This window comes from Ambystoma mexicanum, chromosome 4q (genome assembly GCF_040938575.1).
Source record: "Ambystoma mexicanum isolate Mex_15411 chromosome 4q, UKY_AmexF1_1, whole genome shotgun sequence".
Taxonomy (NCBI): domain Eukaryota; kingdom Metazoa; phylum Chordata; class Amphibia; order Caudata; family Ambystomatidae; genus Ambystoma; species Ambystoma mexicanum.
In genome coordinates, this window is record NC_090928.1 from 634,784,299 (window position 1) to 634,806,144 (window position 21,846).

General features: G+C 46.3%; 1 protein-coding gene across 2 annotated transcripts in view; it reads left to right on the forward strand.

Moving 5' to 3' along the window:
- The window catches only part of VPS54 (VPS54 subunit of GARP complex), a 2,536,401-nt gene that overhangs the window by 2,220,376 nt on the left and 294,179 nt on the right, over positions 1–21,846 (forward strand). For both annotated transcript variants that reach the window (XM_069608186.1, XM_069608187.1), the window contains one exon: positions 18,342–18,422. In XM_069608186.1, coding sequence (XP_069464287.1) covers positions 18,342–18,422 — 81 coding nt within the window. The remainder of the gene's footprint in view (positions 1–18,341; positions 18,423–21,846) is intronic.

Sequence of the window (21,846 nt, forward strand, 5' to 3'; positions counted from 1 at the left end):
TGTATGTCAACTCCAAACTCTCATCTCTAGTCATCTATTTGGACCTTTCTGCCGCTTTGACACTGTCGACCACTACCCTCTCCTCAATCTCCAGGACCACTGGTTTCGCAAATATGCTCTTGCATGGATCGCCTACTATCTGGAAGGATCCTTTAAAATCTCTTACATCTTGCAAACTTCTGAACCCACCCCTCTCCATGTCGGTGTCCCCCAAAGATCGATCCTTGGACCTCTTCACTTCATCCTCTATACCTGCTCCAGAGAAAGACTTCTCATCCTTTGGCTTTCACCTTTTTGCTGATGACACTCAAATATTTTTCTCCTTTCCCTCCTTCACCACAGCCATCCCAATTCCAATTTTGGTCCAAATCAATTTTAAACGTGCTGGAACTCGATGGAATCTCCATACCCACATAAACAGGCCGACTCTCTATAAAGGACATACACTTGATGCCATCTTCAGCTCCCACAACCTGATGCATCTAAACCCTTCCACCCCTATCATCTGGTCCGATCACTTCATTGTTTCCTTCGCCACTCGCTCACCCAACCCGCTCCCCTTACCCGAACCTCCGAATCTACACAAATGCTGGAAGAAACAAAAAATTCTTCCCGACCTAGCCGATGCACTCCTTCAAGCTCCTCCCCCTACCCGCCTACCCAATGAACTCCTAACCTCCGACACCTTTGACTCATGGTTCAACTCCTCACTAATCCCGCTCACCCCCTCTTGCAAACCATCAGCGCGCCATGGCCTTTTTCCTAGATAGTTCACACCAGAACTGAAGACCACTAAACAGCTATATAAATCCCCAGAACGCAAATGGCGGAGAGACAAAACAGTCCTGAGAAGATCCACCTTGGCCCGGCACCATCGCCACTACAAGGCCGAAATCCGGAAAGCTAAAAAAAGCCCATTACAACTCCCGAATCCTAAACTGTAAAAACCACTGCAAAGATTTCACAAAACCATTGCCGAATTCACCAAACCATCATGTGCCACCACCCTTCCCACCCCCTCACAATCACTCTGCGACTCACTCTCTCTACACTTTTACACCACAGCCATCTAAATAACAAACTTTCTAACCAACAAACTGCTCTTACACCCACCAGGCAATCAACCCACCCTACCTGCCATCCCACCGCCTGCGACTGCTATCAAACCGACCTCTGAGTCCTTCTTTCCAATAGTAACCAACCAATTTCTCAAACTTCTCTCTGCCCGCAAACCATCCGCCTCCCCGCTGGACCCCTGCCCAGCCGCAACCCTCAAAGAAATGTTCGCTTCTACCTGCGCAGGAGAACACGCAAGAACCATCATAAACGACTCCACCCTCCTCAGGAATTTTTCCTGACTCATTCAAAACTGTTCATGTCATGCCTCTTCTAATCTAAAAAAAAACGCTCTCGACCCTATGGAGCCCAAAAACTACCGTCCCATCTCAAACACCAGGTTCCTTGCCAAACTCATTGACCGAACCGCCTACTCCCAACTAAACACCTTTGTCGAAGCCAACAATCTCCTAGACCCCGCTCAATCAGGTTTCAGAGCGCGACATGGAACCGAAACCACCCTAACATCAATCTGGGAAGACCTTAAAAACACTGCCGATTCTACGGAATGCGCCGCACTAATCCTTCTTGACCTATCCGCTGCCTTCGACACAATCAACCACACAATCCTCCTTGACCACCTCCACTCCCTGGGAATCCGTGGAAATGCTTTTAAATGGATACCATCCTTCCTCAACAATAGGAACCAAATAACCCTTCTCTCCACCTATGCTTCCCACGCCCGACCAGTCACCACTAGAGTTCCACAAGGAGCTTGCCTATCAGCCCTCCTGTTTAACCTCTGTGTCCACCCTCCCACGAATAATCCGCTCACGCAATATCCTGTGCTACAACTATGCCGATGACACACAACTAATCCTAAAACTCCTGAACTCAAAACCCAACTGCCAACCCAACCTCGCCTCGCGCCTCCTCGGAATAGATCACTGGATGACCACAAACCACCTCTTGCTAAACCCCTCCAAAACAGAAATCATGGTATGCGGCAACACCGAACTTCTTCCGCACCCGCTACCCTGGCCATCTGCCATGGGGAATTCCCTGACACCCTCACCTAACCCTCTCGCTCCAAGTCAACAACGTCTCCAAGTCCTGCCACTACCATTTTAAAACACTTAGGTGCATTTTTCCATACCTCTCCTTTCCCAACACATTCTCTGCAGTCCAATCAATTGTTATGTCAAGACTGGACTATGCTAACCCCCTCTACCTGGGAGTCCACGCGTACCAACTGACTGAACTACAAAGAGCACAAAACGCTGCTGCGAAACTGCTACTAGCACTTGGCCCAAGAGATCACATCACCCCAGTCCTCATAACTCTGCACTGGCTTCCGGGTTGCCCGAAGGGTGACCTTCTAAACCCTATGCCTTTCTCACCGATCAATGCATAAAACCGGACCTCAATATCTTCAAGACAAACTAAAACCCTACCATTCTCCACGCACTCTAAGATCAAACTCTGCCGGCCTACTAGTCATACCTAAAACCAACTCAGTCAGGTTAGGTGGATCATCATTCTCAGCCCTGGCCCCCACTCTGTGGAACGCACTTTTGCCCGACATCCGACTTACCGAGGACCTCATGTCTTTCCGCAAATTACTGAAAACATGGCTCTTACCCTAAAATCGACTCTTAACTCTAACTCGATATCAGCAATCAATGACCTTAGCCCAAAGCTGCTTTATCATAAATAACAATTCAGCAGCATGAGCCGAGCGAGAAATCTAAAACTAATAACCCCTAATGTAAATTATTTATTTATTTATTTGGATTTATAAAGCGCCCAGCGGCCCGGAGGCATCGTGGCGCTGTTACAGGATATTCACTTAGTGCATGTTATACAGGTTATACAGGGTATACCTTCGGTGCAGGTTATAACATTGTTGCAGGAGCAGATGTATACAGCAGTATATGACATTGTAGAGAAGGTGTTACGGGTTACATAGGGAAAGTTTTAGAGACAATGCATGACGTAAGGTGGTCTAGTTGAACAGCTTTGTTTTTAGAGCTTTCCTCAAAGTTGTCAGGGATTCTTCTTTTCTTAGACTGAGTGGGAGTGAGTTCCAAGCTTTAGGGGCTAGAACCTCAAAGCTAGAGCCGCCTGCTTTAGCTCTGTCGAATGCAGGGACTGAAAGTTGGTGTGCATATTGGTCACGTTTCAGTCTGTGGGCTGCTGATTGGTGTATTCTTTCCAATAGGTAAGCTGGTGCAGACTGGGCGATGCATCTTTGTGTGATGGTGAGGGCTTTGAATATTATGCGTTCTTTGACCGGGAGCCAATGGGCATCTTTCCGTGCCTGGGAGATGTGCTCTCTCTTGGGTATACTGAGTGCGGCTCTGAGGGCACTGTTTTGTGCGATTTGTAATTTGTTGATGTTATTATTGGAGGTGCCTAGAAATAGAATGTTGCAGTAGTCAAGTTTTGCACAAGTTGTGGCCCTTGCGATGTTGAGGCAATTTATATGAGATAGGTATGGTCTCACAGTGTTTATGATTTTTGATGTGAGCGCAGCCGCTGATGAGATGGCGCTGACTTGCCTGTCCATTGATAAGGTGGAGTCTAGATAAACTCCGAGTGTTTTGACTGTGTCTGAGGTTTTGATGATGGTATCCTCGATGCTGAAAGAACTATAGTTGTCGTCTAGTTTTTTTAAGGCTTCTTTGGGGCCTACTAGCAGTATTTCGGTTTTTTCCCCATTTATGCATAGCCCATTTGCCGCCATCCAAGCCTGGATACGTGCATATGTGTCTTGGAGTGTCTTGAGGTCTTGCTCATAGTTACCTGTTAGAGTTAGGAGAATTTGGGTGTCATCGGCATAGTTTGTAAAGGCTATGCCGAAGTCTTCTAGGTCACTGATTAAGGGGTAGGGTGAAGAGGTTGTAGAGGGTGGGGGAGGTGCATGAGCCTTGTGGGACTCCGCAACTGATAGGTGATGGCTGGGCGGATGCCTGGTCTGAGAAGACTCTCATTGCTTGACCGTCCAGAAAGGAGGTGATCCTGTCGGTGTGTTCTTGGGAGAAGTGTGCTGTGTTGGTGAGGTGTTTGCACAGGATTTTATGGTCGACCAAATCAAAGGCCGCCGAGAGATCTAGGAGTAGGAGTAGAGAGGTCTTGCCTTTGTCCATGGCTTCAAGTAGTTGGTTCTTGAGGTCGAGTAGGGCTGACTCTGTGCTGTGGCGCGGGCGGAAACCTGATTGCCTTTTTCCAAGAATGTTGTGTGTTTCCAGGTAAGCATGGATCTGTAGGTATGCAGCCTTATCTAGGATCTTGAGCAGAAACGGCACAGTGGTAATGGGACGGTAGTTGTTTGGGGCGTCCGGATCCAAGGTAGGTTTTTTTAACAGCGGTCTTACCCATGCTTCCTTAAGGGCGAGTTGGACAGTGCTGGTGGCTAAGGGGGTATTGATGAACGTGGTTACAAAAGGGGCCAAAGCTGTGGAACAGTCTTTAATTATATTGGCTGGGCAAATGTCCCCTTTGCATAGAGATGGTTTGGTCTGTTTCATGATTAGAAGGACTTCAGGAACTGTGACTTCCTTGAATGAGAAGCGTTTAGGTGAGTTTGTACTGTGTGCGGTGTTATCCTTTAGTATGAGGGTGGAGGGCTTAGGAAGTAGTGGTGGAGTGATTTTAGGAAGTTTGTCGAATAGGGATTTGATTTTGTTCTGGAGTTTTTTGATTTTGTCTAGCATAGCATGTTGGATGTTGTTACACCATGTTGCGTTTTTTTCGGTAGGTTGTGCTGAGGCAGGTGGGATGGTCAGCTCGTTGTAAATGGCGAATAGCTCTTTGGATTGAGAGTTGGCTTTCTCAATTCTGTTATTGTAGGTGGCCGCTTTAGCTCTAGCGATGGCTTCTTTATATAGTTTGGCAGCTGTGAGGTAAGTGTTTCTTGTGGTAGAGGAGGGATTTGTCTGCCAGGAGGTTAGTGCCGTTCTTTTGGTGGTTCGGGCATCTTGGAGTTCTTGGGTGAACCAGGAGTTTTTGTTTCACATTATGAAAGCAGTGAAGTGGATGTAATTAAGGAAATTTATTAAATAAATGAAATAGACACGTGGAACGAAGTAGACGAGTAGAATAAAGTAGTCGAGAGGATGGAAAGGAGTACATGATACGGATGGAGTGCACGAAATAGAAAGAGTGCATGGAACGGATAGATGACATGAAATGACAATGTGCAGGGAATGAAAGGAACAAATTGAATAGATGAATCAAGTGCATAACATGGATGGAATGCATAACATGGATGGGGTGCATGGGACGGATTGGGTGCGTGGGATGGATGATGTGGGTGGAGCGGATGATGTCAATTAAAATAGAGAAGCGAGCCCTTGAGAGGAAATGGCTCGCAGACAAAACCACTGAAAATAAAGAACGGTGGAAAGTAGCTAATAAGAAATACAAAGAAAAAATCAAACTAGATAGAGCTCACCACTTTAATAAGGAAATTCAGTCAGCAGACAACAAAACAAGCAAACTCTTTAAAAATTTTAAAGAGCGTGGAAAAACCGACAACTCACACCATCATTAGCTCCATCTAAAGAAGAACACTGTTCAAAATGCATTTACAGCAAAAATAGCCAAAGCCAGGCAAAACATCATTTTAGCCAGACAAAAAAGGGATGACAGCACCTATGAGTGCAATAAGAAACAGAGTCAGGAAACGTTTATGTTTACACCTATAACGGAACCAGAATTACTAAAACTGCTTGATCTTATGAAACCTACATCGTGCGCTGAAAATGTCCTACCCCCTGACATTATTTTGCAACACAAGGAGCATTTTGCCCCTATACTACTTAAGATCATCAATGCATCATTCAAAGAAGGCACCGTTCCGGAGGAAATTAAAAAGGTGACAATCACACCCTTAGTAAAGAAGGTGGGGGCTAGATCCAAAGGATCCAGGGAATCTACGTCCCATAACAAACACCAATTTCATCCTGAAAATACTGGACAAATTGGCTACCCAGCGATTACAGGCCCACGTGGAAACACAAGAATCCCTACACCATCGGCAATCTGGCTTCAGGGCTGCTCATAGCACAGAATCAGCCATGTTGGACCTTCAAAATCATATGCTGGGCCTCATGGACAAAGGGAAAATGGGGATTCTGATGTTATTAGACTTAAGTGTGGCTTTTGACCTGGTCGACCACGACCTGCTGCTCAGAGCACTCAGAGACAACGTAGGCTGGCCTTGAAGTGGTTGGTTTCCTTTCTTACAAACCGTCAAGCCAGAGTTCACTGGGGTGACAACTTCTCAGACCCCACCCAAATTTTGTTTGGGGTGCCACAGGGCGCGAGCCTTTCACCCATGCTTTTCAACCTATATATACAAGCACTGTGACACCTACTGACTGAACTGGAAGTGTTCTTCTGCAATTATGCAGATGATACACAACTTATAATAGAGATAGAGGGATCACATCAGAAAGACAGTGAGAAACTAGGCGCAATATATAGCAAAATTGATGAATGGATGCAATCCAACTGGATGTGCCTAAATGACTCAAAAACGGAGCTGATGCTCTTTGGCTCCAGCCGTCAATTGGAAAAATTGGGTGGGGAATATAAAACTTTCCAGATTAAAAAAGCCATCATTACAGTCTCCAGTCAAGTAAAGACGCTGGGTATGATGATGAATTCCTCGGTTAATTCAGAGGCTCAGGCGAATCTCTTACGTAAGAACAATGCCTATTATCTGCGATTAATGAGGGCCATCAGACCGTTCTTGAATGACAACAACATGGCTACCATTTCCAGGGCAGTAGTGCTATCCAGGCTGGACTATGGCAATGGCCTATTGATAGGGGGAAGCGCCAAAGACATACATACTTGTCAAGTTGTTAGGAAGGATTCTCTGTTTAGGCTGAATTTCCTAACCTAGTGAGTCCCCCAGCAGCTTTGCTGGATTTTGTGGGGTTTATTTTTTTCTCCTGCCAAGAGTGAGACTCTTTTATCCTCACTCTTGGACATGACTTGAGAGTGTTCTGTGTGACTTGCTATGTGCTTATGGGCTAGGGGGTAATTTTCCCCATAGGCCATCATTGGTTTTTGAATGTGTGTTACACAGCACCCTCAGTGCAGTAGCACAGGGGTGTCTTAGAGACCCCCAAACATAGACTCCACACCCTGGGACTGACTACTGTCTCCCTGGGTCTGTAAAGTTACCATTGACTTTACTAGTCTTAACTTAGGAACTTAACCAGTACAAACCATCTTACTGTAGAAGTACTGGTAGGGGCAATTAGATTGCCCCTGGGTCTGTTGTCGAGGGGGTACTGTCCCGTCCCCCCTCGCCGAGTTCTGGCTGGTGGCAGTGGATACCACGGAAATATTCCACCGGAATATTTCCCAATGGGATTTCCCATTGGTTTTTGATGCACCACTTTTTGGTGCAATGTTAAAGATACCGCCGGTTTATTTATTTAATATAAATTCACCGGTTGGGATTTTTTGCCGGAACTCGCCGCCAAAATGGCGTCTAGGTTCACTTCAGTAACCCTGAACCCGAGTCGAGCCTTTGTTCCACTTTTGGCGGGCTTCTGCACAGAAGCCCTCCAAAGTGGTGCCATTCTGTCTGGGTACCACAGGGGGTGTCGGAGGGGGTTTAGGCACCCTGGACCGAGTTGCCTTGCCAACTCAGGTCGCACTCTAGTGTGATTGGCCCAAGTGGTGAGCCACCCCGCTCACCACTTAGCATGTTTGAGTGACAGCTAGGCTGTATGAATGGGGGTTTGCTGCATAAAAGTAGGGTTTTTGGGACTGGTTCTTGAGAAGTCGCCACAGGACCTAAGAAGCCGAAGAGGGAGAAGCCGAGCCGACCTGCCAAGACGACACCACCGGTGAAGCCCTGCAGAATCGTCTCACCACTTTTCCCGACGACAGAGGAGATCTCCCGCCGGAGAGTCTTCTTCCCTTAACTGGTGGGGACAACCAGTTGCTGCCTTCTTTTCGCCGTCCCAAAGCATCTCGTGGCCGCCTTGCCTGTGCCAAGCACCCCGGCAACCGGGATACCACTTTTTACCTCAACCGCGAAAGAGGGGTAAAAATCCTTTGTGACCGGAGAACTCCACGGCTGGCCTCATCCCTGGTAGTGCAACGACCTGCAGCCTTCCTCCCCGTCGAGATCACCTCTTCCTCGGGACGACGCCGCGACTTGCACCCACTACCAGGAACAACTACCACCGCTGGAGGATCCTTTCCACTTTTAAAGGTACTGTGTTCCGCCCGGCCTCCCTTGCCACCGATTGTACGGGGTAGATTTAGCCCTCGGCTCTCGAACCTGGGTAGGTCTGGGACACCCTAACTAAACTTTTCAGAACCATAGTAAAACCGTTTTCTACTCACCTGCAAAGACTTGTGACATTGTGTGATCTTGGGCACATTTCCGCCTGGCTCCCTCTAACGCGGGCCCCGAACTAATTCCCCTTGTTCCACCATTTACTGTCTTTGCTAACCTTATGTGAAAAGTGTTTTACCTAACTGCTCTCTTTATTTCTGCCTTTTCCCTCCCTTTTGGTAATACTTGTTGGAGTACCATCTAACATTAAGCGCTCACCTCTGGTTGGAAATAAGTGGTGTTAAGTTAGAATTGTCCAACAAACGATTAGGGATGTACATATGAGTAATAGTAACTGTGTTTGACTTTCTTATCTTTCCTAATGTGCTAGTGTAATTTATGAGTGTACCTTTAATAAATAAGTTTATACTTTTACACCTAGCTCTGGTCAGTGTTTGCTTGTGCTATTGTACCTATTATGTATCCTCTGTATACTGCCTAACTCTTCTTGAGGGAAGTCTGACTGCTCAGCCACAGCTACCACAGTGAATCTGTGCGGTGCAGACTGCTACCAAGTGGGTTTACTGCCAACACCTGTAGTCTTAAATCTTTTGCAGTGGTCCCAGAGGGAACTGCACAGGTTTCTGCCTAACACAAGTCATACAAAATGACGCAGTCAGGATTGTAAAACAATTGGCTAAAAGAGACCATGTGAACACAGCGAGAGAATCTCTCCACTGGCTTAGAGTCAAAGACAGGATTGAATTTAAAGCGCTCACCTTGGTACATAAATGCCTTTTTGGCTAAGCGCCCTAATATTTGAAAATATTTGAAGAAAAATATTGAATTTTACACACCCAAGAGACATCTTCGCTCAGTTGGTAAGAACCTATTAGTCGAACAGAAATACAGGCTCAAATCCGGTATGGGCAGATCGTTCACAGTAAAGGCGGCTCAGATATGGAATGCCCTTCCGATAATTGTGAGAAGCCAAGAAAATCGCCTCCAATTTCGAAAACTCCTGAAAACCCACCTATTTAAATAGTCCTCCGATATCCACCGGAACCAGAGATCTGGATGTCTAAATCACCATGTACTATTGTGTGTCTCAGTGCCCTGATGCCTGCGGGCCTACGGCGCTATAGAAGCATATACAGATAGAGATGTGGGTGGAGCGGATGAAGAGTGTGGAGCGGATGCCATGTGCGGAAGGGATGAAGTATGTAAACAGATGAATCCGATAGAACTGATGAAGTGGGTGGAACAGTTGAAGTAGATGGAACGGATGGAATGAATGGATCGGACGAAGTGCATAGATCAGAAGGAATGCATGGAACAGATGGAGTGCATTGAACTATGGGAGTACATGCGACGGATGGAATGGAACAGATAGAGGGCATGGAATGGACATGGTGAATGGCATGCATGGAGCATGAAGGCGCTCGATCTCAAGCACCTACTGAAAACCGCCATATCACATCACCACGCTTACTCTCTTCTATACACCACCACTCAACTAGAACACAGCGATACTATGACACATTCGGTATAGCTGTTCTCATACCAACACCTGCCACACACTCCCTATCATCCTAACTAAACACAGCTGGTAGCACACCCGCCAGCCTAGGCGTTCTCCTCAGGCCTAACGCAGCCAGAATCAGTCTGGTATCACCCTGCCAGAACAAACGCATACTACCGATCTCCCAACCACCACACCTACCGCTAAGAAGCAGCTATCATACGAGTGCCACATTGGCTGCACACATATCCGGTGTACACACGCACCTTATGACTCTCTCTCTCTCTACTGACTTGAACTACGGTTCCCGAGGGCGTTCAACCTACCAGCGCCTTGAGATCATACCAATGGTACATAAGGCGCTATGGAAATGCAAAATAACATAACCTATTCGATTGCACCCAATATCAGACCTTTCATAGCCTAGGTCTGAATCCCAATTCTTGTGATCATGCTGAGATGTCAAATTAAATCCAGAAGGAGTGAGAAGTTTATAGAGTAGGCAGGCAGAAAGCGACATACTCCTAGACAAATGTAGAACCCTGGGCAGACGATGCACACTAGCATTAGAGAGCGAAAATAACACATCAAAAAGATCCCTCAAAACACAAGGATGGCAACTTTCAGACTGTCTCAACTTTGATTTGAAGTGCAAAAACTCAAAATCGAGCATATTTTGGCCGTTGTGAACTTGCGACAGTCTCCAAATGCCTGCTTTTTGCCAAGTAATCCAGGAAAGTGTTATCAATCTGCACAGCTGGGTTCTTCCAGAGAACTGAATCTGCACAAAGCAAATATTTAACCCCCAAAATGTCAACACTCCATTTCCAATCCCTTATAACATGTCTAATAGACGATGTAGTCAAACTAATTCGAAGCCTCTTTTCCATTTAAACCAGACAATCTATCGGGGTCAGGGAGACAGAACCTCTATCAATGAGGGCCCAGTTTGGGCCATCGGCATGTTTTGACATAAGCCAGTTATGTAAAGTATGCAGCGTGAAGGCAGTATGGTACTGCCTTGTTCTAGGGTAATCGAAACACCCAGGTGCACCGGTTCCTGAATAACCTCCTTCGGAATTTCTCAGTTCAGAGGGCGCTAGAGAGCCGACTAAGATGGCCGCATCTCTGTGAGCCCCAGCGCGGCCCCGAATGAATCCTGTAAAATCCTGCTGATTACGTGGGACTGCTGCATCCATCCTACAATATTTCACTCATTAAAGGTGAAAAAACAACAAGCGCGATGAAAAAACAGACCGAGAAGCCCTGGGTGCCGAAAATGACCACCGCAGTGAAGGAAGCCCAGTCATCCGACGGGGCATCCGGCTGTCCCCTTGCGGCCTGGCGTGGCCCGACCTCCGACAACACGCCGACCCCACAGCAAACAAAAACAGCGGAGTGGAGTTGCACCCGCCGCCCGGACCTTCCCCCATGGCGCGAACGGGACTGAACGCGCCTGTGCCGTGGGGAGGTGGGCGCCGGGGAGAGGCTCCCTGCATCGGGCGGGCCTCGTGGGCCCCATTGACGGACTGGCTCTGGACTGGCACCTCTGGAGCCCGCGGCCCAGGAACCCTTCGAAACCCAGGCGGGCCTAACAACGAGGGGGATGCGGCTGAGGGACCCTGCATCGGGCGGGGCTTGTGGGCCCCACTGACAGACCGGCTCTGGACCAGCGCCTCCGGAACCCGGAGTCCAGGAACCACTCGAAACCCCGGCGGGCCTAGCAGCGATGGGGGTGCGACAAGGGTGCGGCTTATCCGCCGCCTCCCCACCCCTGGCCCCTGGAGCAACAGCTGAAGTCCCTGCACGCTGGGAGCCCTCTCCGAACGCTATCGGGGAGAGTCCGGTGAACGGTGCAAGGCAGCAGCTCCCTCCGTCGCGGGACAATCTCCGCCGTCAAGATCCAGGTACCGCGCATGCAAAATAGCAAGTCAATAAGCCAGACAAGCGCGCAATATCCTGAATCCGCAAAGTCTTTCGCTCACATGCACCCGCCTAGCGAGCATTAAACCAACACCTCCCTAACTGCCATTACCAGCAGCACCATCTCCCGCAACACTCTAAAAAGCAGTGAATATAATCTCCCCTTTAACTCAACACCACGACCAGCAAGAGCTCCTAAGCCGTAAGAGTATCTCTCAGAAGGCGATACAAGAGACAAGTACAGAAAGTCTCCTAATTCACTGGCGCAAAACACACCGCAGGACTGCTGACACTTGCAGACACTATGCCGAAAAACACCACGAAACAAGGGAAGATCAGCCACCAACAAGCCCAATACTATGCACCAAGATAGCTACCCATACTCGAGGATTTGGCAACCGGTGAGAGATCAAACATTACGTCAAGTACAAGCACCAACCCTCGCTCACACTAAAAAGACTAGCTAACTCACGAGGCCAGCCACCCCCGCAAAAAAGAAAATAGGGAAAACAGACAAATTTCAGAGGAAGCTGAATTTCGAGGTGGGTTCAGTCCCTAAAACCCCCAGATTGACCAGCGAACAAGATCCATCGACAAGAGACATGAACCAAGAAGACAGCTCCCACTCCACAGACATTAGAGAGCTCCTTCTCGTCCTAAAATCCGGGATAGGAAACCTCAACAACAAAAGTTGACCGGCTCCAACATAGGCTGGATAACCAAACCGAGCGCCTACAAGAGGTAGAACAACGCGTATCTAGTCTAGACGATGGCGCAGCGAGCATGCTGGCCAGAGTGGCAATGCTAGAAACACAAATGAAATCGGCTAATGCTCGGAATGAGGATTTACAGGGTTGATCAAGGAGAAACAAGATTAGGATTCTTGGAGTAAGAGAACACCAACCGCAGGCAAAAATGGAAGAGTACGTAGAAGAAATGAGTATCTAACTTTTCAGATCCGAAGCCTTCTCTCGCACCTGTTTGAAATAGAAAGAGCCCACAGGATTCCAACAACAAAACCCATTCCTGGAGCCCCAGCTCGCCCAATTATTGCAAGGCTGCTCAATTACCGGGATCGCGACACAATACTTTGACTCGCTAGAGAAAAATTGAACCTGCAGCACGATGGAGAGCCGATTCACTTCTACCCAGACTTCTCGCCCATGGTACAGGCCCAAAGAAGATCCTTTACAAGCACCAAATAAAGGCTCAGAGACAATCAAATAACATATTCAATGCTCTTCCCAGCACGGCTAAGGATACAACACAATGGGAGACTCCAATTCTTCCGAACACCCGAAGAAGCCAGTTCATACCTCTACCAAGCTGGATGCAGCATATCAGCTAACCAAGCATGCCCCCAGAGAGACAGAGCCCAGAGAAATCCACCATAGATAACCGGCTGAAAATGTAAAGCCTCAAAGATCCGATGGCAGTCCCAACGGAACACACAAACAGAATTTAAGACCGTGGGGCTGCGCACCCTGGGAAGTTCCAAGGGCCCCTTGCACAGCAAAGTTAACACTCACCAGTTAAGGTTAATGGGAGGGGAAATGAGAAACAAGCAAGTTGGGGGTTGCTCGTGTGTTGGGATGGAATCGGTTGTTTATGTTGTTAGACGTCAAGCCACGAGAAGTCCACCACCTCACACATGTGCTGACTGTGGACGAACGAGCCCACGCAAGACCCCACCCCTCCTCGCCAAAACCCTCAGATCGGAGACCTGGCCCTCAGCCTGAGGCTAGGAATTGGAGAGTCCTCCCTGAACCCGGCAAACATATAATCACAACGAAAGCAAATTCAAAGTAGCTACGTGGAATATCAAAGGCGGCAATTAACCAGCCAAAGTGCGGCAGATGACACAATGCCTACGCCGCCACAAAATCGACATAGCCCTCATCCAAGAAACGCACCTGCAACCCGCCTCTGAAAATCGCTGGGCCAAAGACTGGGGATGCCATAGATACTTCGCATCCTTCTCCTTTTATGCTAGAGGGGTAGCAATCCTAATCAGTAAAACAACACACTTCAAACTTATCTCAACCCAGAAAGATTCAGAAGGAAGGTCCATATCCATACTAGTGCACGGAATGGTCAACAGAGCAGAAATACTCCTTGTTAACTCATATGGACCCAATGTCGATGGCACCAACAATTTCGACTGGGTAACAACTTGTCTAGAAACAGGACAACGACCCACAATTATCTGGGGAGGGGATCTTAATACCCCTCTTGACCGTAACAAAGACAAAATGTACAACAGGCTTCCCTGCTCCAAAGCTAGCCAGCAAATTAAAGAAATATACCGCGCACACCACCTCACGGACATATGGAGGGAAAAACATCAAGACGCCCGTGATTATACCTTTTTATTCCTGGGTCCATAAATCAAGCTCGAGACTGTACTATCTCCTGGTGTCAAATGAAGCTCGCTCACAGTGGGGAGATTGCCAAATTCTTCCCAAATCCCCCTCTGACTATTCGGCGGTGACCCTGGAATACATTCCACCCCGAATAACTAATGCCAGACCCCAATGGAAATTCAAGCCTAGAGCTTTGCAGGATCAAGTTTTCGTAGACGAACTCTTCAAAGAACTAACATCCTTCATAGAGATCAAGGATCGGTATCCTCAGCAGGGACACTTTGGGAAACCCTAAAGTGCTTCATTAGGGGGGTCTGCTTAACTAAGGAAAATGGTATTCTCAAGCTAATACGGAGAGAACTAGACTCAAGTGAATCACGTCTCAAAGACCTTGAACATTCACTCACATTTATGGATGACCCTCAAACACACGCAAAAGTAAAAGTAGAACTGGAGACGATCAGGGCCGCCGCTGAGAGGGAAATTAAATTCCTGGCTAATCACCACAGAATCCGACAATATGGAGAGGGGCAAAAGCCTGGAACACCCTTAGCCAGGCTTATACCCGCAGACAGAAAGCCTACAACTGTCAAGTCGATCAAGGACCACACTGGCAGACCCGTCTACGAGACCAAGGACATTGTTGAAACATTCCGGCAATACTACCAAAAATTGTATAACTCGCACTTCACAGCTGATCCTCTGGAACTGAAGCATTACCTAGATTCAATTGAACTGTACTGGGTGGATGCAAGACTCGGGGAACCACTTAACACACCCATCACCCTTGAAGAAATCCTCGAAGTGATCAAAGAACTCCCGACTACAAAAGCACCAGGCCCAGACGGGCTAACAGGAGAATTCTATAAATATTTCGCAAATCTCCTCTCCCCAATACTACTACAAGTATATGATGAAGCTCTAGAAAAAGAACAGCTGCCACCCACACTCTACATGGCCAACAAATAGTCAAGGGCCCATAGCAGTGTAAAAATCTAACGAATCAGAGAATACACGTATTGGACTTGCCGGCCAGCCGGCAAGTTTCGGCCAGATGAGAGGAAGACGCGATGAGGGAGGGAGTGGGGAATGGGGGGGAGACTGCCGGATGGCACCGGTGACTGGCTTGTACCGTTTTATTTGTCTTTCTGTTTTCTTCTTGAACGGCATGTTCGAGTATATGTTTTAACATGGTAACCAAAATACCAATTTATTTCTAAAACTAGTTCACCTGTTACTGGAAGCGGAAGATTACTATATGCATAGAGCAGATCCTCCCCCACATTTACCTAACAACATCATGCTGGTTGTCTCTCCATGCCCAAACACTCTCTTTTCAAGTTCCTTCTTAGTTTACAAAGCTATCAAGGGTCTTGATACTCAGTACCTGCTTGATTGTATCTGTCTACTCACCATCTCGTTCCCTCTGTTCCTACTCTGCACTCAACCTCACTGTCCCTCCCCTGTGCCTCCTGTCACTCTTTCTTCTCACTCGTCCTGCTCCACTGGAACCCCCTGTCCATAACAAACGAAGCCAGCCCAACTGTGGATCTCTTCAAAGCTTGGTTTAAACATCACTTACTTTCTAAAGAAGAACCTCCACCTGCCCTCGCCCCCATTCTCCCTCACTGACCCCACCACTGGCTCCAGTCATGCTGAATGATGCAATTGTGCTTATTTAATTGGTGGTACTCTTTAGTTGGATGCACTTGACCCTTAGGTTATTGTTACGTTTGTGAGTCACCTGTTTTGTAAATAACATTTTGTTTGTTTTGTCCCTGGTATGTGTACAGCTCATAAACTGGCTCAATCTTGTTCTCATCTGTATGCTATGTATAGGCACCCTTTGTGGAAATGCTTCCGCCATCTGTAAATGTGTTATTGTAAGTCATTTCTGATTGAAATTGCCATCCAGGTTCTTCAAATGAATACAAATACATTTCATGAACACAGTAGATTGTACAGCAGCAGACATTGCCCCCTACTTATCTTACTTTCTTTACATAGACCTAGTGTTCAACTCTGTAAATGTGCATATTGATGCACTTGCTGCGTGTACCACATCACAGAGCAAGGTTTCATGGTGGAAGGTATCACTTAAGTAATTTATGGAAGGAGTCGAACGCTTACACCAACCAGTTGCCATGCCTACAATTAACACGGATTGAAATACAGTCTTGTACCTATTGATGCTATTCCAACCAGTTTACAAATGCTTTCTTAAACATCTTGCATACAAGGTAGCCTTTATAATTGCTATCACCACCTCATGAAGAGTGAATCAGTTGACAGAGCCGTAGACAAGCCCTTTGTAACAGTACAATAAGTTCATTTCATAGTATCACGTCAATCAATCCATAGAGCTACCAACTTTTTTTCCCAAAAAACAGAATCACAAGCGGAATGATTGTTACATACACTTGATGTGTGTAGAGGGTTTGACACGTTTTCATCCCAGGCATTTAACACATTGTCACTTTAACTGTGTAGTTTTCACCACAGCTAGTTTTGCTGCATTTTATTTAATGCAAGGTCCCTACCATCTAACCCATCCCCACCACCTCTCCCTGCCACCAGCCAATCCTGTACCCCAAATACACAACACATATGTACTTAAAAAGAAAAGTTGGTGAAAACTATTGTTGTGCAAACTACACAGTTAAAATAATAACGTGTAAAATGCCTGCGATTTGAACACGGTAAGCAGTGTAGAGCGGTTGTGTTCTACATGGCCCGTAACAATCTCCTACTAGAAAGTGTTTCATTTTCTTTTCTGTAGGATAAGAAGGCGGTCTAGTGCAGTATTCCCATATGCAATGTACTATGTATACCACAGTGCTACACGCCTGCAAACAAAGTCTTTGGCAACTTTTCCAAGGGCAAACTTCACTAGAGTGTCAGGAGTAACACTTCCATTCCTAGCTAATGTTCCACTTGGCATCATTTCCAAAGCTGCAACTTCTGCTTCAAAGCACACGTATATACAACGCTACTGTTTCGATACCTAGAGAAGAGCGGAATTACACATGGATTAAGCAATGCCACATCATTATTTTCCTATGCCATCAACATACCTCAAACACTGCTCGCTAGTCTGTGCATTTCATCTGAATGTAAACCGACTCTCACAAGCTCCAGAATACAAACATTACTTACCCGTTTCTGGACCTTGTGTACAGTCCTATTACGCTGCTCATTGCACTTCTACATTTCCAATTGGCTCTCAGTCCATCATACCTATCGAATACAATCAGGCTGAGCTTAGACTTGAAGTGAAACACTTGTAATAATGCAAATATATATATTTGTTGATTTGGAGCAATATAAACACGTTAACTTCACACTCACACATATATATTACTTGGGTCAATTCCGACGACATCAGCACCCATGACTCCGAAGATGTGTAGAGCCAGACTGTGCAATGGAAACTATGTTGGTAGAAGAGTGCATCTTTCAGAAAGAACTTTACTGAGAGGAAGTAATTTCATCTCTATTCTTTCACCTGCCTCTTGACACATTCCTCACACCACAGACATACACCTGTTGCACTCTCAAAAACGGTGTGCCAAAACAAATTAAATAGACATCCCATTGTAAGAAAAGTGCTTCCTGAAACAACAAAACCTTGAATCCTCCTTCCACAAAAACACCATATTTTCTTACCCGAAATAAATGCTAGAAATGGTTGTGGAAAGTATTCTTTTTTACAGCAATCTGCATGCAGATGTCTTTTTGTTATGCCCAAAATCAAATAAATATGCCACCCCATAGACTTGAAAAATGGTGCAGAAAATACCTTACTTTTCCCAGTATGATATGTGTTTATGCTGAATAGAGTGGGATAAGTAATGTAAACTTCAAAATAACAAGGCGTCACTTCATTTTTATTTGTAATACCATGTGTCTAGTGTAGGGCACGATAGCTTTTTTTCTAAGCACCTTAACAAATGCTATCCAAAAACTAAGCAATTACAAATGGGGGGAAAATGTTATTGCCATTTCAGTTTATTTTTAGTATTTGTGAGAAATGTAATGAACCAATATTGCTAATAAAATAAAAAATGTGCTCCTCTCTTTAAAATCACACTACTGTTTTTTCTCAGCTGTCGCAAACATGTGACTAATCTGGTGTAAGTGTTTTAAATTCAGCTTATCTTTCCCACAGGACTATCATGACCATGTAGCAGAAATTTCAGCAAAACTAGTAGCAATAATGGATGGCTTATTTGACAAACTCTTATCAAAGGTAATATTTCCACATTTGAAGGTGGTTGTTGATTTGGTGTGAACTTGGTAATGCAAATACTACATACAGAGTAAAAAAACATTTTTGTTCATGTGTAGCTTAATTTGAGATTGTGCAATTTATTTGATTTATTTTGCTCAAATTGATTTTTCATGTATCACACTGATAGCATTTTTTTAAATGAATGACTAGAACTTCTTATGGTCTGAATGTTTCTCATAATCCGGCTTGCAACCTAAGCTAAAATCTTTGCTGCTGCATTGCAACCAATACTGGTCATTGGAACATCAGGCTCATCGGGTTGTGAAGACCAGTTAAAAGAATTATTAAAACTTTATTTCTGCTATTTAGTGTGACGTTATAGGCTCAAGGTAGGCCAAAACACAAGTAAACCCGCTTTACCAGACCATTAATCATGCCTTATACCACCTGGGTATAATTGTGCTGATTGGTGGTGTAAGGAAGGCATGGTATCAAAGAAGGACAGACACAAGTGATCACATTTCAAGGATGTTTATTTAACTGTAAAATGGGTGAGATAAACGCCTAATCTAAATCTAAAATGGGAGCAAGCTACGACCATCAAATAATAATATTATGGTCCTAGTGCAGTCTAGTCAAATAAAAAAGGGCCTATACTAAAAAGCCTATTGCCAATCCTTACCGTTCTGCTACAGAATAGTGTGGGATAATGTTTATAAGAAAAGATAGAAGTGTTCACAAAATGATAAGTCTGGATGTTATGGCCGTGGTCGCCCTTCCCCACGTTTTTAGCATGGGACAAGGCATGACACTTGAGCACAGCACACTCCTGAGCTTTTCTGGCACAAGCTTACAGTTCCTTTTCTCTATATTAGGGTCTTCTGTACCCAAGTCTCTTCTCATGCAAAGTCTCTTGCTTCAGAGGGTCTGATATGCCAAAAACAAGAAAACAAAAGGCCCTTCTGCTAATCTTCACTTCGGGTGATTTCCCTTCACCCTTGGATCCCCCTCAGCTGGGCTCCGATCCTTCTCTGTCAGCCTTCCTCAGTCGGGCTCAGACAAACCACTCCCTGTGGACATCCCTCAGTCGGGTTCATACTTGTCGTCACAATGTAGTTCACTTAGCTTCTTCACAATGTGGGATTCACTTCCCTTAGCTTTTCTCTTGACGTCCCTCAGTTGGGTTCACTACCGCCTTTCAACCACAATTTCCTCATTTGTAATATTCAAAAGTCTCATTGTCTTTTTATGCAACCATCTGGTATTAGTTAGATCCCCCTCATCCGTACTCGGACCTCTCAAAGCACTTGCCAATTTTAGACAGAGACTTCCGAAGGGTGATCACGTCTCGACGGGTCACTCGGTTAGCCTATGGCAAGTGCGGGGTTCACAAAATCACAGTTCACACAACGTTGCCCACAGATGGCCGCAAATTCCGGTTTCACAATTTCCTCAGTCGGGTTCACAATTTCACAATCATCAAAACTTTTGCAATGTGTCAAGGGCTTTCGATTGTACAAGTGGGTTGGCTTGATCCTTGTATGACCACCTTGACCCCTCACACTGGCCTTCCCTATGGCCTCTTGGTACTTGTATTTTCAATACCTTTGTAATTCCACATTCTCTTTGTTCAGGAGAGAGGTACCAGCTATAGAGCTTCGAATGAACGCCCACGTGGTGCTGGACCACTCTATCTCTGGTTCACAAAAAGACCATGGTCTATTAATCTTAATGTTGCCACTGCAACCTTGAGCCTGACGCAGTCCGGTCCACTATCCGGTTCTTCTGACTCACTGGCTGTGCTGAACTCATTGGCATTTCTTTTGCCGCTGGAAAGGACTGTACCACGATGGCAATCGCGTCTCCCTGACTTGGATATCAGTGTGGGAGGGTTCCATGTACCGCTGACATCCATCTCACCATTCGCCAACTGCAATTCCTTGTCTAATGTTTCTTTTGTCTGAGGATCTGTGAGTCTGGGTTGAAAAAGGCAAGGGCAACTCCCTCCTTGACGTGATTTCAGGTCTCATTGCCTTTCTCCTCCATTTGAACTGCCGTCGTGGAATAGCTGCTTCCTTGTGCGTTTTGGCCTTGCTCAGAGTGTGCGCTCGTGCTCTGCCTTTTATCCCTATGGAGAAGGAAAAGGGCAGTCAGGTGTGCAGTTGTCGGCAATTGCCTTACTCTGCCCAACCCTTGTGTTGGGACATGTCAGGTCAACGGCTCTGGTATTAGTCCGTTGTCGCTCACGGTGTGAGAAAGGGTTTGTGTTGGAAAAAGGGGATGGGGTAGAATTTCTAAGTATCCTACTGGGCAGGATGGGGAAAAGGTTTCGTAAGGAAGGGGATACTGTGTCTCACCCTTCAGTGTCCCACTTCCACTCCCTGAAGATCCCTTATCCAGGTGATCCTCCCGCACTGGTCCACCCCCAGGAACTAAATCCAATAGCTATGGCTGTGTCCTGGCCACCTGGATGACAGATCCCCGGGGACTAGTGAGTGAGACACCCTCAGGTTTCTCACAGTGGTGATAGTCTCATATACTATATGATATACTCGCAGTGACTCCTTAATCAACTGGAGTGCATGGTTCAGGTCACCAGAGAGCCACCTTCTGAATGGGTTCCACATGCCACATACCAACAGCTTTTCTTTTTAGCCAAAAAAAAGGGTGTAGAAACCAGGAGAAAGGAGAGAAAATCTGGTACGACAATACCACTAGTCCACTACTCTGAACGAGATCTCTAGCCTCAAAGTCCTTGACTGTGGAAGCAATGGAGAGGTGGAGCTGTGAATCTCTATCTCTGTGGATCCACCTTGTGGCACCGTGGCTGTGGGGCTCCAGGAGCAGGCCTGGGGGGTGTCTGCTGTTTCCCAGGGGGTCTGTAAGAATAGTGGCATTGAGAAGAGCGACATTGCGCTCTGACCCTGCAAGACTAAAGCCAGCTCTCCCAGAAAACGAAGGCAGCTCTTATGCAGAACCATGGCTCTGCATGTTGTGCACCCAACCACTGTTTGTAGTCCTTTACTTGCTGAAATAAGGAACTGTATGCCGGAGGAAAGGTGTAAGAGGTTCACGGATAAAACATTACAGAGGAGAGCTATAAGGGTGTGAGCGCTGAGGCGGATTAAAAGCAGAAGAGCATTCTACCATTTTTGGGGGATTTTCATTCTGCTGCGATTCCTGAGCACTGGTAAATTTTACGACGAGGGCTTACGACTGATGGTGCAAGGTGGGGCATCTGGCACAGACAACAGAGATGTTTCGCTAGCCTTGAAAGATTGATTGTGAAGGTTTGGTGGGTGTTCTTACTGCATGTTCTGTGCGGCTGGTAAGGAGTGATGATCCTCTCCTTTATGCGACTCACCCTCCCCACAACATGTAGTATTGCATGAGCCTGCTTTTTAGTCAAAACTCTACATGGGGTTGCAATGTGCTGGAAAGC